This window comes from Corvus cornix, chromosome 4, assembly GCF_000738735.6.
Source record: "Corvus cornix cornix isolate S_Up_H32 chromosome 4, ASM73873v5, whole genome shotgun sequence".
Classification (NCBI taxonomy): Eukaryota; Metazoa; Chordata; class Aves; order Passeriformes; family Corvidae; genus Corvus; species Corvus cornix.
Genome location: NC_046334.1, coordinates 15,668,705 through 15,689,526, shown reverse-complemented (window position 1 = coordinate 15,689,526; position 20,822 = coordinate 15,668,705). Strand labels below are relative to the sequence as shown.

Sequence of the window (20,822 nt, the reverse complement as noted above, 5' to 3'; positions counted from 1 at the left end):
ATTCACGAGTTTCTGAGGAGGTCATTTTGTGAACTGTCTTCATTAAAAAAAAGGTAGGAAGAAACAGAAGAACAAGGTAATGAACTGTAGGGCAAGCCTTAGACTTGTTGCTACTTGAAATGCTTCAGAAATTATTGCTGTGAGTTTACTTTATCTTGAATTTATGCTTGACTTTTTGGGAGTTGCTTATTAACAGAAAGAAGGACTGATTAGGCAGTGTGCCAATTCTCTTGCACTTCTGCTCAGCTCTTGAATATGAGAATTGTGGATGATTTTATTGAGTAATAATGACCAAACTGTTTTTAGAAGTGAAAGAAGTTATGTGAACTCATCTCACAAAGTTACTATTCCTGATGGGCAACGTCTCTCTTCACCTAAACCATTACAGCATAACTTCAGAGTAGTTAAATAATTTTAAGTAAATAAATGAAGACCGTAAATTGTCATAGAACCGTAGAATGGTTTGGGTTAAAAGGGACCTTAAAGCTAGATCCAACCTCCCTGCCATGGTCAGGGATACCTTTTGCAAGAACAGGTTGCTCAGAGCTCCATCCAGCCTGGCCTTGAACACTTCCAGGGAAAGGGCATCCTTAACGTCTCTGGGGAACCTGTGCCAGTGCCTCACCACCCTCACAGTAAAGAACTTCTTCCTAATAGCTAATCTAAATCCACTCTCAGTTTGAAGCCATTTTCCTTTGTCCTGTCACTACGTGTTCTTGTAAATAGTTTCTTTCGATCTTTCTTGTAGGCTCCCTTCAGGTACTGGAAGGTCACAGTTAGGTCACCCCTAAGCCTTTTCTTCTCCAGCCTGAACAACCCCAATTCTCTCAGCCTTTCCTCATAGGAGAGGTGCTCCAGCCCTCTAATCAACTTGATGTCCCTCCTCTGGAGTCACCCCAGCAGGTCCATGTAAAAATTGGTGTCTAGAGAGGCAGCACTGACATGGCATGAAAAATGTTTAATTTGCTGATGCTTCCTTTTCTTTATAAAAAAAAAAGTTATGATCTAATTGTTAGATAGTTTCTTCATATATCTGGTTTGGAAATGCTTGCAGAAAGCGAGAGTTCCCTGCATTTGTCTAATATTTGACAGCAGCTGATTATGCCAAGCCTCCAGAAACAGTGCTGAGCCTGAGCTCCATGAAGCATTGTCTAGTGTGTGAGGTATGTCTGTCAGTCCAGTGCTCCTTACTGTAGTGTCTGAAGTCTTGTGTAGTTGCCAAGTGGAATTAGTCTGTGGTTCAGTGGAATAAAGGGCTACAGGGCCTTCATCAGTGTTAAAATAAAGATCCAATTTTAAATCAGGCCACAAGCTATAGAAACAGCCACTCTGGAAAGTGAGTCATTATTCTCCAAGTTGTTGATGGTCATTTCAGCTTAGCACATTTTCTTCTTTCCCTCCTCTTGTTCTTGTCAGCAGGCTTTCAGGGAGTCTGGGGTTAGTGCGGCAGACTGATCCAGACCATCCTGCCAAAGACAGTGACAGTGCTCCCAAATGCTTGTACTGAAATCCAGTGGAGACCTGAATCCAGCAAGTGGGCTCACATTTCCTGTCCATGTTGTTAATGAAGGAGTGGGACTAGCAGTTATCCACTGCTGAAGCTTTGCTCATTTCCCCTGCCAGTAACCTTTTCAATTCTGAACATGTCACTGCACTGGCTTTGCAAGAAGACAAGAAAAAAACCAAGAGTTGACAGAACAGTGACAGCATAGCTGTGCTGCCAGGTTTTTGTGCACCTTAGCCAGCCATCCCTGCTGGTTTTAATGTTCAGTGCTCTGTATGTGTGCTAGAATTTTTTCAGTTAACAAGAAAAATGTATAAATTTTGGTTTTTTAGAGGCAGAGTACAACTTACTATTCCAAGGTTGGCATGCCTCTAATCTTGATGGGCCTTATCAAAGGCTCAAGTGGTCTTATCTCTGTAACTGGTCATTTGGTGGTGTCTGAAGCATAGCTGAGAGGTCCCATTTGAATGTTTTCATTTGCCATGTTAATATGCCTTGTAAAGGGCAATATAGCCCAAGGCTGATTCAGTCTGTTTAATGTTAACTGAGTTGTATTTTAACTGTGAAGTCTGTTTGATTTCACCTTCCCTCCTCTCAGCTAAGCTGCTGTCCAGGTTATGCTCCCACTATATCAAAAGATCTCACTAAAAATGTTTCATTGTAGCAAATAAACTCTTCTTTGAATGATTATACATGTGGAAGTTTTTCCTAGGGAAGTAGTGATTTTAAAAGAAAAAGGTTGAGTGAAGAGTTAGTGGGAGTAGTTAAGCCTGACACATGAAAGGAATGTGCCTGAGGGGCAACAGAAACTCCTCACAAATGCCTGCATGTGATTTGACATGTGCAGTAAGTCCTGTGAGGGTACAAGACAGTTCTTCCTGCTATACAGAAAACTCATCAGTAGAACTAGGCAAGTTCTAGTCACACTGTAATCATGGAAGATGGTTTTTGAGTGTTGTTGTTCCTTCAGTTTGCTGTAGGGGTGGAACGTGTTTAAGTTACATGCTTGTGAACTTAATTTATTCTTAGTGTTAAAAAGGTAGACCAAATGTGTTGTAAAATAATGCACAGACTATTCAAACATGGATAATTCTAGGGGATATTCTCACTGATTAATCAGTTTTTTATTAAAAAGTTTGAATGCCTGTGCTGCACTTAACTGTTTGGCACTGACTAATATCATGCATTTACATAAAAACAATGCTTGTTTCATACTAATATGAGCTCTTCCAACATTTTGACTTTATGTTGCTGCCTTTTTTTGCAGATGGATCAGCTGTCTTGTAATGGAGATAGAAAATTGCAGCCAGACAGGAGCCAGGCTATTCGGGAGAGGCTGAGGGGAAAAGGGCTTCCCACAGGTAAGTGCTTCATTGCAGCCCTGTGGAAGACCAAGTTTGGGTAGATTTTGCAAGCAAAGAAATCAAATAGAGGAGGACTTGCTTACATTCACAGAATTCTCTGATGGTTCAGTGTCTAGCTAAATGTTGATGATGGTGGCAGGAGAATAATGGTTTCAAGAAAATATTTATCTTCTTTTGGTTCAGTCCTTATGGTAGGAACAGGTTTTAAAGGTTCTTGGCCAAATACTTTGTTTCTGGAGAAAGGAGGTGCTGAAAGTTGGTCAGCCAGAGGAGCAGGAAGCAGCTTTTCCTTGTTCCCTCTTTCCTGTGGACTCTGCTCTCTCATCTTAACTCTAATTGCACAAAACATCTCTCCCTGCTTCCAGGGCAGCCCTGGACTCTTTTCCCTGCACACAAAGCTTTTTTTGCTGCCTTTTCTTTTTTTCTGAAGAGAAGTGATATATGTTCCATCACAGTTCTGCTATGCTTTGACAGTGTGAAGTAGATATGGAGGCCAGGCAGGGCTGTACTTTACTTCAGGGAAGTAAGGAAAGAGGAAACTGGGAGACCAGGGAGGAGACAGACAGTTGCTATTGCCACTGTGGAGGAAAAAGGATAAAGTGATGTAGGTTGAATGCTGATGTTTGCCATGATTTTTTGTTGTTTAAGGTCATAGATGTTGTTGTTTAAGGTCATTGGCAGCATCAGCTCTGTGCTAGGCTTTTCAGACGAGAGGATATATTCTTCCAAAAGGCTGGTCTCTGATTTTTCTGAAAGAATTGTGGAGCTGAGGTGGAGCCTTTTATAAGGCATCAGCTTGGACCAGTGTAAGTCATTGCAACAAAGATACGTTGCTTATGTGCTTGAGTTGCTCCTCAGTTCTTTAGTTTTGTGTCAAGCAAGAGTGCAGGGAATTGCAGGAGCTGAAATAACCCATGGAGCTGTCAGTGACAATACAAACTGCAAAAGTTAGGTACAAGTCTGGCAAAGGATTGGTGGTCTTCCTTTATTGATTCTTTTTCTTTTTTTTTTTTCTTTGAGATGGGGCTAGATTAGGCTACTGCTTGATATAAAACACTTATGGCAGTGGTTGTCAGCCCTTCCGGCACTATGTGTTCAGGAACAGTTTCTGGTACAAGCTGTTTCTTCATTTTCTGGCACAAATTCACTGTTCTGACTGCTTTCTCAGGGGTTTTGTTTTCTTACTGTTTTTTTTTTCTTCTTCTTCTTTTCCAGAATATTTCTGTAGCAATAGGGAGATCTTTTAGAAATACAGGATTTGGGACTGGATCAATCTAGTTGACTGGGTTTGTAAACCTTGTAATGTCTGCCTTTTCTGAATTTTTTAAGCACTTTCTCAAAATAAATTCTTTTCCTGGTTCCCAGCAATTTTAAAGTTTGAACCAGAACCTTACTATTCTGGTTGTTAATTTGTGTTTTCTTTAACCCTATGCTTCCCTGTCTCCAGTGTTGTCCAATAAACAGTTTCTTTATATACTTTTGTTCTTTTGCCAGTACTACCCTATTCCATATTTTTTCAAGAACTTTATTTAAGCAGAATGCCTTACTACCTCAAGCTTTTCATTTCTATACCCTCTTTCCATAATCTATTCTTCTTTTTATTCCATAATCATATTTAACTGTGTTTTAGTAACGATCAAAGTATTTGTAAAGTTTTGGAGACGTAGCAGGGTTGTCTTTAAAGTCTGTTCTCATTGCATTAGCAAATTCTGATTATTCTTTTCTATGTTGTTTCTAGTTTTCATGTTCTCTGATACAACTGACCAGTCTTTTGCTGTTTTGTTATTCATTTTCTTAGAAAATCTTTAACTTCTTTAAAATGTTTGTGGTTTAAGGAGTTTGTTTCTTTGTCCATTTGTTTTCCTACCCACAACTTCGTTTAAGCTTTTTAGCAGATTTTTCTTTCTCCTGAAGTAATGCTTGTCCCCAGTGTCTTCATTATATCTTAATAAAAAAGCTTTGGTTTTAGGATCTACTAAATTTTGAAGATTGCTGTAGTAGCTCCAGCCAATATCTTCATGGCTTTCTGGGTCAGCACATGTAATGTCTGAAACTTTCTCTGAGGACTCTCTCTTTAACTCAAAGGAAGTAGACTAGATGATCCAATTGCTGTTTTTTTACTGTATTCTCTAACTTGAAAAAAATGTTGTGGCTAGAATGTTTTTTCCTCTTATTCCTGGAGACCAAGTCCACTTGGCTCAGCTGCTATCAACCAGTAAGTCCAACAGAGAGTTTTAAGCCGCCTTGGTCAAAATGACCTTCTGAAGGGTTTCTCTTGTTAGGTAACTTCATATTATCTGAAGAGTTCTAATTTAACAGAATCTTTACTCAAATAATATTTGTGGAATGAGAGGTACTGATAACCCCCAGACTATAAAGTTGGCTGAATAGCCCTCGTCCCTTAACACCTGTTCCTGTGAAGCTCATTGAAAGTGCTTGCATGTGTAGAGTGTTACAGATAATGTGTGACACCCCAGGGAAGAAATGTTTGTGCATCACTGTTCCAGTGCAAACATTATATTGTCTGCATCATTGCAAGCCTGGTCTGAAAGGTACAAGTTACTAATGAGATGCTCTTGAATACTTGACTTTTTCTATTCTTTTCAAGATGAACTGTCAACGAGCAAAAATTGCTTTTCATTTACCTTGTGGGGTTGATGGTATTTTGGTATTACAATTCTGTCTTCCCCCTATCCCTAGAAGCAGAAAATATTTTTCATATGTTCTTGTATTTGAGTCTTTATTTTCATAAAAAAAGATAAATTGACATCACTTATTCCTTTGTTTAATGTTTTGCCTGACCTGCTTCCACTCGACCATTTCCAGTTTCTCTGTATCACATCTGTGGAACTCATTTTTCTCCTTTTCCTTAGAAGTTTTACAACCCTCTTAGCTTCTCCCAAACCTTTCCCAATTCTACTTCTGTTATCAGTCACTTTTCTTAGTATGCCTTAATAGCACCATCTTCTCTTTATTTCAATCTTAGATACATTGCTTTATCTCCACTTTGCTGAGACCTCAGGGAATTGTAAACTACAAAACAGAACCCCTCAAATAACCAAACCAGCTCTAGCTGTTTTCAGTTCTGATTTTACACTGATGTTAAGTACACTGAGTCATGTGTTTGGAAGTAAGTGAGGGCCCAGTGAAACTGGGCGTCTGATATTGGTGGGAGACAGCTTGTGTTTAATTCAGGGCAGTTCAGTGCTTGTTATTTCTTTTCCTGCAGTGGTGTGTTGGTTTGCTGGTGCAAATTCTGTCAGTAACAGCACAGATCAGCTGCCCTGGGGGCACAGCTTTAAATTTCTGCTAAAGTGAGCTATAGAATGCAGGGCTGATTATACTGGTTGATAATCTCATACATTGAGGAGCCACAAGTAGAAGGCCAGATGAAGGTTTAAGAAAAATGTTACAGTAAAAAAAAAAAGCCGACAAAATCAAAACAGCTCAGGAGTGCACATAGTCCTTTTGCTGTGTGTAGCTGGAATAAATGACTCTTAGTCTTGTTGCAAGATGGCAAACATTTAGAAGGTCAGGAAGCTACTAGACAGAATTATGATTTTTGAGTGCGTCTTTCTAATGAGTGAGAAGTTCTTTGAGTCATCTTTTACCCTTTTCTTGGGTTTAACTGCCTCTGAGAACATGTTTTGGGTCAAGTTTAGCACTGGGATGATTGGAGGGGGCGAGATGGTGCACATAAGGATGTGTATAACTTTACTAGCCACTTCCCCAGTGTATTATAAGTCAAGTAAATACAGTGATCTAAACTCTTTGCTGGAAAGGACAGAAGACTTGTCTGATACTCACTGAGATGAAGTTCTGTTGAGTTGTTGTGAGAATCTTAGAATTCATGATTAATAGAACAGCTGTCATACGGAGAAAAAAACAGCATAGGGGTATGGCATTTATTGTGAACTTCAGAGTATCGGAAATTTACTTGGAGCATGTAACTAAAGCTAGCTGTTAAATCGTGCTCAGGTCATGAATATAGAAATGGTTCAGTAAGAGAGATGTGCTTCTAATTGGAGAGTAGCCAACTAATACCATAGATATTTGCAGTCTTTGAAAAATGCTATGATTTTTCCTTTATTTGAATTTCATTTTCATTAGGATCAGTTTTCCATACCATGTTAATCCACAGTTATGATTGCTGGGACTTTATTGTTGACTTAGGATAAATGTTTTGAAATTTTTCCACTTCACATGTTTAAATCAAATATTTTGCTCTCCTTATGTAGCTAGCTTTGATATTTTCAGCTATTCATTTCCATCTTTATGTCTGGAAGATTATTAAATTAATGAACAGCTTTGTGTAATATTCTCCCCAGATAAATTTATTTTTTGTCTCTTCCGTGACTCACTTTCTGTGGTTATCTTGGTGAATGAGTTTTACAGCAGGGCTGGCTGCAGAAGTAATTTATTGTAAATTAATATTACAGAATGTTTGCTTTTAGTCAAGTCATACTCAGAACACAGTGTTTAGGAACTGACTTAGCCAGCAGAAATAAAAGCAATAAGACCTGTCATGAGTCATCTGAAACAATGAGTTACTTAATTTTTGTAGTTAAAACACTTTAGACCTTAAAAGAGTTTTTACATCAACAATTATATGTGAAAGTTACTTGATTGGCTTCATAAAATTCTTTTGGTGTGACAAAAGATTAGGTAACTGTCAGACTCTTCCAAATATAAAGCAAGAATTAATTCACTATGTTACTCTTTGCCACAAACTATTCTTGAAAAGGATGTGTAGGCTATTTAGTGCTCAGTTGGAATCTCCCTAACTTGTACTTGCCTGGAAACCTGCTTCCCAGACATCTAATACCTGAAATCCTGCACCTTGTGTGTTTATTTGCAAAGTTCCAGTTTATGTTGATGATCCACGAACACCAAGGACAGACCTTTGCCAGAGATGTTTCATCTTCTAAAGAGATGCAGCTAACAGGTGTCTTGGCTTTCCTACCATGAGGATCCCTGATTTTAACTTGACTTTTACGATGTGGTAGACTGTCACAAGTCCAACTTGTATATTATAATGTTACAGTTGTATTCTGACCTTTGTCTCTGCCAAAAATATGTGTCACATGAATGCAGGCTTGAAATGAATTTAAAAGATCATTTAGATTCACCTTAACTGTACACAATAGGAAGTATTTGGAAATACTGATCAAAATTGTGGATGTTGATCTGTTCAATTACACTGCATGCACTATCAGATGTAACAAAAATGGTAGGTGTTGGAAACTGAATGAAAAATGCTCAGGCTAAGTGAAGCTGCTTTTAATTTTAACAAGATATTCTAGCCTTTAATTACCACTCTCCATAAAAACAAAACAAAAAGGTCAACAAAAACCTCTCAAATAAATGAAAATGTACCCTTTTTTCTTTTGATCCAGGGAAGTTGACTGTGGATTATGTTTTAGTTATGATCTGGGTGAAAACACAACTTTTAGTCTATAAAGAAATGGTTTGTAGTGATGACCTCCGTGTGTGAACTGAAGTAGCTTAAACATTATCGTGATAAATCCAAACACACAGACTTAAATTATCAAAAACTGCAGCACAAACTTACTTCCATTGACTTGAAAATCTGTCATCTGTAAATATACTAAATATAGTCCTTTTTAAATTATTTTATTTTTTATTTCCCCTGGCTCCTCAGTTCTAGAAAAAAAGAACTGAGTAGGTGGAGAATAACTTCCAGAGTTCAGCAAAACCAAATGAAAGCCAGATGAAAGTTTGTTGTTGAAAGAAAAAAAAAAAGTATTATTTTTCACTACAAAAACCATGCCTGTTTTCTTCCAATAAGTGTTTCTGTTTGCATCTAACAGTACTGGTGGTTGGCACTGGTAAGATCTTTTAAATTTAGATATAGTTTCTCCAGGTGTAGGGAGCTTCCAGCCTGGCACTATTGGAAATGCTGCCACAGTGGTGCTGAGGACAAACTCAGAACTCTGAAGACAAAACAAGAGCAGAGACAAAGATCAGTGAGGACACCAATCCAGAGATGCCAAACGCTGTCTCTGTGCAAAAAAGCAGCTGTATCACTGAGCTTCTCCTGGGATACACAGAAAACCAGGAAGAGAGTAGCTAGGTGGAACTTTTGCCTACTTGGTTGAGAAATGTACCAAAAAAAGAATTGGCCCATACAGCTGAGTGGGAAAGAGTGATGGCTGTCTGTCTTGCAGAGATGCTGAGGAAGGGAAAAGGTAAAATGTTGCGTTTATGAAATATGAAGTGCTGCTTGGCAAGGCTCACTACCACTGTTCTGAACAAGACGCCTGGTTTTTGGAGCTGCTTGGTGGTTTTTGATAGAAGAGCTGTCAGTCCAACGCAGAATGCAAATTGCTATACAGGATTTATAACTTGGCCATTACATATAGTGCTTTCAACAGTCCCCGTGTCCAGTTCATTTCTTCCTTCACAGAGAATGCATTGTTTAGGAGTACTTCTGGCTGAAACTTGGATTTTTCTCAACAATTTAGAAAGTAAAAGAAAAGAGGGGGTGCCTTTCCTAGCAGTCAACCCACAGGCCACATCTGGCTGTGTTGTCTTCTGTTTGGCTTTTAGCCTGCCCCAAAGGGATTGCAAACCCAACTCCTCCATCAGCTACCCACTCATATTTTAGAAACTAACCGCATTGTCTTGGGAGAAAGAGGTTTCTTCTGTTGCTTTGTTTTCCACACAAAGATGGCGTGGGAGATGTTTTTTAAACTCCTGTATAATAATTTCCTCTCTTGAGACCTTCCAGTCTGGAAGTGATGGTGTGCATTCTCATGCACATGTGGGTAGTCTCTCTCTGCTCCCCGCCCCAGCCCCTCTCTCTTCCTAACCACCCCCCACTCCCATATGTGTGCATGTACATACATCCACAAGTTGAATAACATAACAATCCATAACAGTTGAAAAAGGTGTTCAGTTTTGTGCAAACAAAAGGAAGGGGCAGGCAGAAAGATTTTAAAGAAAACTGAGCTGAGTTTAAGCAGTAAAAACAGATACAGTATGTGATGGTACTGACTGTGTTTGCACTTACATAATATTGGATTAATTGCCTGTTTGATCAAGCTGTCTGCAAGTAATTGCAGACAGACTGGATTTAGTTAGAACTAGACAACAACTCTTTCTCAGAGGAAAATCAATCAGATTACTGTCAGCGTGAGTGAAAGATGGTCTGTGAATGACACTGGTGTAAAAGAGAGTATAGTTGCATTCATAGCTGAAAACACCAAAGGAAGAAGGAAACAGATCTATGGTTATTTAGAAAATATAATATCTGCCAGTTGAAGGTGTGTGTGGAAGACTGGAGTTTCATTTTAGCACCACAAGGGAATTTAATCGTGAACTCCTGGTGATTAATTGCTGTTTTTATTGTATGTATTCCCTCACTGTATATTATACGTTGGAATCATACAGTTGCTGTAATTGCATTTGAATTATTTACAGTAATTATAAATAATTGCACTAATGTAACATCAAGTAGAGGATAAACACCCAAGGGCGATACGAGAAATGAAGAACCCAGACACTCTTCAGATGAGCAAGGAGGAGAGTTTAGTGCAACAGAGAAGTAATTGGGGAAGGGGAAAGTATTCCTTTTGAAGCTGCTTACATGCTGCAGCATCTTAATTGCTAATGGCTTGTTCTATCACCTGCACTGACAAACAGGGAGGCACTTCTCTGTCCTATTACACACCTGGGTAACTGAAGCCTGGAGTTGCTCTGTGTGGTCTCAGGTGATATAATTAATGTCTTTAGTCGAGCCAAGATACTTGGGATAGGTCTCCAGAGTTTCCATTATAAATACAAACCTTTTTTTTTTTTTTAAAGGAAGGTGCTAACATGACTCTACCCGTGCATTATAAAGACGTACAAGTTCCCTTATGCAGGTTCTTTTTGGTCATTAGTTAGATACTTATTCATTCCTTATATATAGGTTTCTGCTGGTAGTTCTTTCCTTCCTTTTCCCACACATTTCACCATAAAAGCTAGGGGAAAAAAGCTGAAGGATAAACCATGTATTGACTTAATGAATTTGGTCTTGAGTCTGCCATTCAACTGAAAATCCATGTTTTAAAGAAGGGCGTATTATTCCAGTCTGCTCTGTTTTGGAGGTGTACTGTTTTCTGAAAGCTGGATACGTGAGCCTTATGCTGAGAGAGACTTCCTGAAGCCATTTAAGACTCTTGATCCAAGTAATGCTGAGGTGGTGGAAGAAGTCCAGGATTAAAAAAGTGAAAATACCTTAACAGTTGATCCTGTGACTTACAAAGTCTATAATAGTACTTCAAAAAAAAGGAAGAAGGGATGAGGACAGATTTAAGTTATTAAAAATAGAAATATTGGCTTGGACTGATTGCTGGTTGCCTAATCCAGTTTTACTACTGGTATCTGCAGTTGAGTTGCTTATGTATTGAGAAGTCTTGCCCTTGATCCTTGGCCTCTGCACTCTGGTGCTAAAAACAGCATGCAGTTTTGGCTGGGATAAAGTACAGGTCAGAAAGTTCTCTATTGCTGCCTTGTTTCAGTTTGCCCTCTCAAGATACCCAGGTTATACACACCTTGCCCCAAAATCTCTTCTTTACCCTTCTCTGAGGATGATTTTTAAGCAGCTCATGTTGGCACTGTCAGTCAGTTTGGGCAGAGCTTGTTGAAATAATGTAATGTAGAGAGGGATAGGTTTTGCAGAGGTGGCAAGGCTGACGAAAAGCAGAAGTGGGAATGGGGAGAGTAATAAAGGAAAGATTGAAGACATCCAAGAGAATTTTGCAATCTCAAGCCTGAATACCAAAGCCAGCTGTAGATAAATTTTGCTACTATATAAAAATCTCATGTTGACTGCTTAAGTCAGTGTGAATCTGAGTTAGAGCTGTGGAGTGGAAGTGAAACACCTCCTGCGCTGCTTCCTGATGGGACAGCTCATCTCCTAGGAGTCTCATAATGCAGTTGGCTGGTTGAGTGGCAAAGCTGTAGCCATGAGTACTTTGCTAGTCACTGCCCATGAGGCAGTGTTCGTGGACTTCACCTTTTCTTGTGAGGGGAGCCCCAGTGAGTGGCTGATGTGGGGAATAGAGAGCATCTCTTGTGTGCTGAGGCAAAGGAGCTCGCGTCTTCAGTGCCTCTGTACAAACAGGAAATAGCCTCTGGTATATCCAAGTCCATGGGAACTACAGCTTTGGTGAGGAGCTCCTTTCCCCCAGCACTCTTTTTGACTGAGAGGTGGGTTCTTTCACTGCTGTTCCCACCAGCACACAGCAAGACAGGGTTGTGTCTCTGGGGTGCTGTGGTGAGGATACCCACAGGTACTAAAAGTACCTTGTGACTCTTTTCATTGCATGTGATCCTGCAAGAGGATCAGGCTTAAGTGTGCAGAGACCTAAATGATCTTTGGAACCAGGAATGTTCTTCTGAGTCATGACCGATGCTGTACTGAGTAATCCTGCATGTATAGCTGTGGTATTGTATTGGAGTTGCAGCTCTGTGCTTCTCTTGGGTATTTTTCTGCTTTGTTTGCCTTTGTTTTGTTCAGAAAGGTCCCTGCATGTAAATACTTTCAGTGTTAAAGAAGTGGGTGTTTGGGATTTTTTACATTTAAAAAAAAAAAGTGAAAACAGTGTGTAGAGGAGGCTGTTCTGTTTTTTTCTGGCCTAAAATTATCTTGGAGCTTTCATTACTGGGGAGGATTCTCAGAGCTCTTTTTGATTTGCGTTTCTGACCATCTTAAAAAGCAAACTGCAGTGTTTAGTTTTTTATCTCACAAATTACTGAGTTAAAATCCTTTTTAGGAATGTTTGTCCTTGGTTGCATGTACATGAATGTGAAGAAGTTTGCAAGAATGGATATCATCCCGCTGCTTTAGATGGATAGTGGGAACTTCACAATGAACACCTATTTTTAAAAGGCTTTTTTTGTGTGTGAATATTATACATAGTTCACCAGCCTTAGGATGATGTATAGTCTGAGAATAAGGTAATAATGTAATATTTACTTGACCACAGAGATAATTATGTTTAGTTTAGTATTAAAGCTATATTTGTAAAATATGAAACGAGGCATCTTTTAGAAGATTAGTTCATTCTCATTGGCAAAACTTGTTTATTTTTCTGGCTAGAGCATGTGGAAACTGTGTGATTTCTTACAAGACACTTTTTAGTGTCTTTAATCCAAATCCTAACATTTTACCATCACATGTTTGCATGGTGGTAGGAAGCAAGGAATTACTTGGTTGCATTTGGCTTTAGTCTTGCTGGTTTTGATTGCTAGCTAAATATCACAGAAATAAAACCTACAAACTAAAAGCACAGCCCCTCTTCAAGTAGAATATCAGAGTTGAAAGGTGTTTACAGCTTTAAAAGCCATAAGCTTTTCAAGCATTAGTGACTACATTTCCAAACATCCCTAAAGCATTCTGTGAAATTCTGTTTGGAATGATAACACTCTAGATAAAGATCATCGGGAGCCTGCTGTGCAAGTGGGGCAGTTAATTTCAATCGATGCAGGCAGGACTATGTAGCATTCTTTAAGAGTAGTAGATACAGTACAGTGATTACTTTGAACTCATGACTGCTTGCTTTTGCAATGCAATCTTCAAGGCTGCTGCTCATTAGAGAATGCACATGGGAATATCACATAAAGAGGGAGCTAGCTCTGAGGAAGTCATCACAGGCCATGACTCCACCTGGGTCAAAGCTTCTTGGTCACCATGATATGATATTCTTCAGAGACCACATATTTCATTGATATTGTTCTACCTCTGACAGTTTCTTCTATTCTGGAAGTAATTTCACGAGAAGGGAGAGTGAGAAGAGATACTTCCTAAGTATTGGTGGATCCATGTATGGATGAAACATGAAGGGTGCAGACTCGTAGAATCATTTTAACCCTGGAGGCTTTGTTGGTTTTGTTTCAGAATATTCTTTATCTGGAGAGACTGCAGTCACTAAAATTAGTCACTAGAGAAAGATCCAGGATTTTTATAATTCCGAAGTACACAGTCATTCTTTTCTTACTGCTGACTCTATTGCAGGGCATCAGTAAATCTGTTGAACAAACCTGGACTTGTTATTAAAACCTGTAGGCGGTGTATTTGGGTGTGAGAGGAATGGCTGATTTCAGATTGATTATTAAGTAGTATTAAATAGTAGATAGTCCGGGCTATTTTGAAAATGAAACTAATGAGAAAACAACTTTCAGCAATTATGTGATAGTTTGGGGGTTTTTAGTATTAATACTGAATTACAGTAGGTTGTTTTTTTTTCTTGAGTATTTTAGAAAAAAAAGAAAGAAAATGGTTGTCATGCATGAAGCAGTTGGAATTCTGTCTTTGTTGACTGAGGGAGCCCTTTAAGTAGCCTTCTCAGTGTTTTGCTTGGTAAAACCAATGCCCAAGCATGTGTTCATCATATACTTTAACTAATTTGTGTTGGACTCCTGTGTATTAGGTAGAAAATTACATGTATGAAATGTCTCCTTATTCCAGGAAAAACACTGGCGGTTGATGCACCTGATGGACACAGAGCTCACTTCTCCCAACAGACCACCCTTAACAAAGGACTTAGCAAGTCTATGGGATTTCTGTCCATTAGAGGAACACAAGATGAGGAAGAGTTTTTCCAGGGCATTTCTGCAGATTACAGTTCGGGTCAGGAAGATGCTTTCTGTCCTCATAGGTGTAAAACCAGTGAGTTTGAGAAAAAATGTCACCTTCACACAGATGTTCCTCCCAAACGGAAAATATGGGCTTCTTCCACAGATTTGCTTTGCACTACTGACAAGGCAGCTGAGAGGGACCATGCTGGAGGCTCTCACAGGCACAGCCATCAGTGTGAAACGTTTACAGTACGGACTTCTACTACTGCCAGAAACAAGGAAGCGAGATACTCTGATGGGAGCATAGCACTGGATGTCTTCGGACCACAGAAACTGGACCAAACACGCCACATGCCTGAGACATCAGCTTCTGCAGCAATATCAAGTGCCTTTGACAGGATAAGAGAGAGACAGAAGAAGTTGCAGCTTCTGAGGGAAGCTATGAATGTAGAAGGTTAGTGAAGCTTTTTGATTGTCTGAGTATTCCGGTCGTCAAACAAGGATTTCTTGTTGTGATAAATTTGAGTTCTCTTGTAGCAGCTCTTGAAATGGCCAAGATCTTTCCTTCATCTTTTTTACATAAAGTGAAGTCATTAGAGCATCTGTTGCCAGTGAAGATAAATGTGCTTGTCCAGATTGTTTACTTAGTACAGTTGATCTCTCTAAGTCAACCAATATCAAGCTCATCAATTACAATTAGAAAAAAAAAAGACTGGTAACAGCCAATTGTCAAGTAATTTTCCTCAAAGGAAGATTCTCATCTCCAGCTATTAGAGATGGATTTATGCCCGAGGAAAGGCAGAATTTCATCTCCAGGTCTCTGTTTTAGTGCTGTTTAGCTCTGGACTAAAGCCCTTAAATATGAAATTTTTTTTGGCCTCATGTTCAGATCTTTACTTCAGTGGGAATACTTCACACAAGTTCCATCAGTTCATTACAAAAATGCATGGGGGAAAACAAGTCTTTGTAGTTGTTGTGCAGAAAGTTATAATATGATCTTGATGCAGAACCCTGTAAGTGGAACTGCATGTTTTGCTTGGTTTGGTTTTGTGATGTGATTTTCAGGGGCTTTAAGTTTGAGACAGTTGGATAGAAACTGAGCAGAGCTGGATTTTGCATGTGCTGGGCCAGAAAGCATAACTTGATTACCTAATGTACACTGTACAAGAGCTGTATGTACAGAGCTAGCTCAGGCATTTACTCAGGTGCACTCAAAGACTCATGAGTTAGCTTGCCTGTTGTGTGACAAAAGTAACTGTGAAAACACACCCTACCTTGGCCTCCTTCTTCTGCCAGAGGTGTGAACACCTCCAGATTAGGAAGAGATGATAAAGCCTTTTGTCAAGGCTGAATTTCTGAAAATGCCTGCCCATGCCCTTTGTGGCCATCCTGGGAGATGCTTGTATTGCAATTAGCACGGGAAGCCAGTCCTTTCCTGTGCGTGTGAGCCTTTTGTTCCAGAAAGGAGGAGTGTTACTGAAATGGCATAGGCAGTTAAAAAAGCTGCTGTCATTTCTGTACAGCTGGAGTTCTCTTGTGCTGACAAATTATCATCTTCTGATGAGGGTTACGTTATCATGGGAAGAAATGAACATAGATGAAAACAGCACTGTGGAGATACCATTGTTTATAGAAGTTTACTATCTGTTGTTATCTACCAGGATGTCTGATGAGGTACAGGGAAGCTTGGTTGGGTTTTGGTTTAAGAGTCTGAAATCGACAGGGTCCATCTCAAGTATATGAGTCAACTTGGATTGCTGGAGATAGGCAGCTGACAAAGTTTAAGAGGAGGCCACTCCCAGCACTGGGAAAGCTCAATAGCCTTGTTGTTCAGGAGTGCAGCTTTGTGCAGGTTTGTGTTGCACAAGAGCAAAACCAAAAGCATGGCCAAACCCATTGATGAGCAATGGGTTTATCATTCTAATTCGAGCAGATTGGGAGATGGCAGAAAACAAAACATGCCCATGCCTTGCAAACTGAGATAGGTCAGATGTGTGAAACTACTCTATTCATAAGGGGAATGGGTGAAAGTGCAGTCAAAGTAAACTGGGAGCTGGACTTTAATAGTCTCAGAGGCTGAGTGACAAACAAGTACACGGAAGATTGAGGCAATAGCCAGTGAATCACTGCCCATCCTTCTGAACTCAGTCATTACTTGCTAGGAAAAAAGTAAAGACATTTTCTCAACAGGTAGCTGGGTTTCAGAGTTCTCTATTTTCAAGGAAGGTGTGTTTCGCTCTTGAAGTTGGGAGTGTGCTTTACTGTTATATTTTAGGCATTCCATTGTTCGATTTCTTTGGTCAGTTAACTACTTAAAGAAAATCTTTTAGACCAGAACCTGGTTGTGAATGTGAATTTTTAATGAGAGCCAGTTTAAAGGAGTATTTTAGCAAGATGGATGATGAATGCTTTTTCACATAGGAGTTAGTTGCTGTTATGTCTTATAGGGCTTGAGAAGCCTGACTGGAAGTATCTACTCTGCTTTAGTGAGCAGATTCACAAGTCTGAATACATAAAGTCTGCTAGCCTATGAAGACCTCTTTCACTTTTCCTTTTTTTGTTCCATATGTTGTACTGTTCCTCATCTTACATTTTTTACACCAGACATGTCCATTGGGATCTTTCATAAAAAGTCTAGTGCCAGTTTCATCTGTCAAAGAAATGAAAAATACAGTCTTGAGTTTTTTTGTGCGTTACTGTTGTATGTAATTTTGAAGTACTTAGTGGGTAGACAGATATTTCCACGTCCAACACTATCAAGTGTCAAGTGTGTGTGGAATTGCTCCTCTGACCAGCATAGCTGAGAGGTATGAGCAAAAATTAGAGAAGGAGAATAACTTACTTCAAAAGTTCAGCAGTTTGGAATAAGGGTTCAGTTCCATTTGGAGGGGGAGTCACAGGAAACAGGGTTATAGTTGGGTGTAGCAGAGGGGACACAGTCTGCTTTCTCTTTGGTAGGTCTGGGGATATTTTCAGTTCAGTTGAGCCCAGGTCTAGGTTACAGCTAAGCCTGTGTAAATTGTATTAAGCCTCTGCTTTTGGCTGTATATATTGTTTTTCCATTTTTGAATTGTGAAGTGACATTGGACTCTCTGTGAATTGAACTTGGCAAGATAAAACTTCCCTCCTCAAACTACAAAGGAATTTAAGTGACATGTGGCTTATTTTTCTTTAACTTACTTTGGGTTAAGCTGGAAAACTTTTCTGTTATTCATAAAACCTTAAGGAGCTGACTGCCTTGGAAAAAGAAAATGTTCTTATGCACAGGCTCTAGTTTGCCAAGCTTTCACTCAGAACAGATTTTTACAATCTAAATTATAAACTCATGAAAAGCAGAGTTTATAGTGGAAAGAATGACAGAGCTTTAATTACAGCTGTGCTGTAATAGTTTATAGTGAGCTGCAGACCATCTAAAGTGCACTATAATCTACTGTCGGAACATCTCAGATTTAGCCTCACAAGGCTAAAGTGTCCTTGCAACTGCCTTGCTCTTGAACTTGCTGGCTTATGTTAATCTGCTGTACAGTTTCAGGGTCTTCTACACTGCAGATGATTGTTCATGATTAGGTGCCATTTAGCCAGATGGGGGCAAGGCCAAGAGTCTGCTATTTTACTTAAGGTGTAGCCAATTCTGATCACTAAGAGGAGAGTCCAAAAATATGTGTTAATTGTACCGAGAGAGTAAGTTCTGCATCTTCGCCCTTTTGTTCATTCTTGATTTGTGATGGGGGTTTTGTGACTTCAGAATTGATCAGTTATGAAGTTGTTAGGTGTTAAACCCAAACATCTTACCTGTACCAGGAGAGCAGGTTTTGTTTTTGTTGTTATTTTGAAACTTGGAAATTGTTGCCCGGCACCTACTGATAGTGTCCCATTTCTTTCAGAAAGAAAATAATATTCTTTTACATTTTGCAAGCTTACGCTGCAGCTCAAGAGCATGAAAGTGTCGTCTGTTCTCCCTTGCTCCAGTTTTCTTTGCCTTCTCACCCACCAAACTGATGGTATCTCCTGACACTTGTGAAGTGTACACACACTCAAATTTTCCTATCCTAGGCCTGCCTTCAAATGGCTCAGTAATAAGGCACAAAGCTGTGAGATGGTAATGGAAGCCTTGTCTGAACCTCTCCTTTTGCTTCGGCAGCTCCTCCCCCCACCCCTTGTTTTGAGTGCATGCATAGTTCAAAGTGAAAGGGTTTATGTGTTACTTGAGTGAATGAGTATCCTTTGTTAAAATGGTTTTAAATGCAGTGTTGTTTATGAGGATATTGTAAGTGAGATGCATGAGGGAGCATAAAGTTTTCCCATGTCCTTGTGGAATACAGGAGGACAAAACCAGTTAGGAGAGTAGTAATATAGCTGGCTGTGGGTTGAAATAGCAGACAGGACAAAAAAAGATGGGAGGATACCGAAAAAGTTGATCTTGCTGAAGCTCTGGAATGCTGAATCCAGGGGTGGGGAAATGGGGGTGGTTTGGGAATATTCTCAAGCCTTTGTTAAATGTTTTTGCAGTTGGGAACCATGTGAATTCCAGAGCCACAAGTTGTGCTTATTCCTCTCTCTTTTTACCTTTTTTTTCCCAACAGAAGACCCAGATTATGAAATCCTCAGATTTTTTTTTGGTCCTCTTACTGCTCTTGCTTCACAGAGTCAGCAGGAAGAGGCAGTAATATTCTGTATTTCTAGAGAAGGATCTCTTCCCCCTAAGTCTTCTTCCATGTGTTTATCTCATGAAACTGTTCTCATTAACTACCTTGAAGACTCATTTGGACCCCATTTATAAAATTTCCATGTTATGATGGCTAGGAAGGTTGCAGTTGAAGGTTGCAGTTAAATGTTGCAGTTAGGGATACTGTAAATATCTGGGTTTTAAACCCTCTCTTAGTTTGAAGTTGCATTTTTGAATAAGGGAAAATTTCTGCAGGTAATCAGGCAGCTGTTGGTAGCAAATTTATCCCAGCAGATTAAGCCCCAGAGATTTGATTTTGGGAGCTTCTGTAGAAGTGGGTTAAATGGGGGATTGTATTTGGGGGGGGGGGGGGGGGAAGGAATAGTTGCTTTACAAACCTAGCTCTGTGAATTCATTGAAGTGCTCATACTTCCTTTTTCTCTTGAATTGTGTGTTCTGGGTTTCTGAGTTCACTGTAGGCGGTTGGAGTCAGGCACAATGGCACATCTGTTTGCATGTGAAAGCAAAGGAAGGGGCAGTTTGCAAGTCTCCTTGTGATGCAGTGTGATTTAAATTCCTTGCTGGCAAAATAGATTCTCGCGTGGTTGGTCTGTCCAGTAGAACAATATTCTCAAATAATTTTAATGAATCTGAGAGGTAGGATTATGGACCGATACTATTTCGGTTAGAAAACTCCAGCTGTTGATTTTACTGAGACTACAGAAGTTGTCTTTTCAAGGAAAAAGAAAGATATTTGTGGGATATCTGTGAAGTACAAGTACTATGGCACTAGCAGCTATTACTTTGTGCTGAATTACACAGCTTAACATTAGGTAGTAAACCAGCTCTTACAATTGCATAATTGCACAGCATAGTGACATCTGCTTTATCTCATCTATCACGCTTTCAGCAGCTCACACAGTCTGAGATTATCAATTTTTAGTCAATACATTACATTCTCAGTTGGATAAAGTATTTAAATTAAAACAGGCAAACAGCTTTATTGGACAAACTCAGTCTGGACCTGTCTTAGTTTACATACCGTATCCCACATGGCATGATCCAGATCCAGAAAAGAAAGGTCTCTTTCTAAATAGAGCGCTCTTGAGTTCTTACAAGACCCTGGCATTGTTATTGTTGATCTGTCTGTTGTCCTTTCCAGCCTAGCACTAGAGATATGTGTTCTCTGCAGTTTTACAAGGCTGCATTTTTCTCTGTAGATTAGATCCTGCCAGGCCCTCTGCATCATATTGGGCTCCCTAGGGGGTTGCCTGGATGGCTGGTGATTTGGGCTGCATGTGAAATACAGCTTTTTCATGTAGAATATGAGTGGTGGAAATCTTGCAAGTTAAAATGAGCCTGCTCCTCTGGAAGACTGAATGGGTTAGTTTCCTTTGTCAGTTGTTGGATGTGAATCCTTACCAGGAATTTGAACTAGATCTCTATGTCCCTCCTGTTAAACCTATGCTGCTTGGCTGAAGATAATTCAAATTTTCTTAGATGAAAAGAGGAAAAGAAAAGGAAGAGTAAATATGAGTCTAACCTATAGATTAAACTCATGGGAAAGAAGTGAGTCCCAGCCTCTACTGAAGGACAGTTAATGTGTTTTAAGTGGTATTATAGTACCACTCTCCTGTAATAGACACCCACCAGCAAACTTCAAAGGGCCAACAAGAGCTCTCTCCCTGTCATGAAACTGTTG

General features: G+C 39.6%; 1 protein-coding gene across 6 annotated transcripts in view; it reads left to right on the top strand.

The window, feature by feature from the left end:
- The window catches only part of PTPN13 (protein tyrosine phosphatase non-receptor type 13), a 113,421-nt gene that overhangs the window by 41,033 nt on the left and 51,566 nt on the right, over positions 1-20,822 (top strand). For 5 of the 6 annotated variants that reach the window (XM_039550574.1, XM_039550573.1, XM_039550572.1 and 2 more), the window contains exons 6-7: positions 2,772-2,865; positions 14,345-14,908. In XM_039550574.1, coding sequence (XP_039406508.1) covers positions 2,772-2,865; positions 14,345-14,908 — 658 coding nt within the window. The remainder of the gene's footprint in view (positions 1-2,771; positions 2,866-14,344; positions 14,909-20,822) is intronic. The other variant, XM_039550575.1, reaches the window with a different exon arrangement.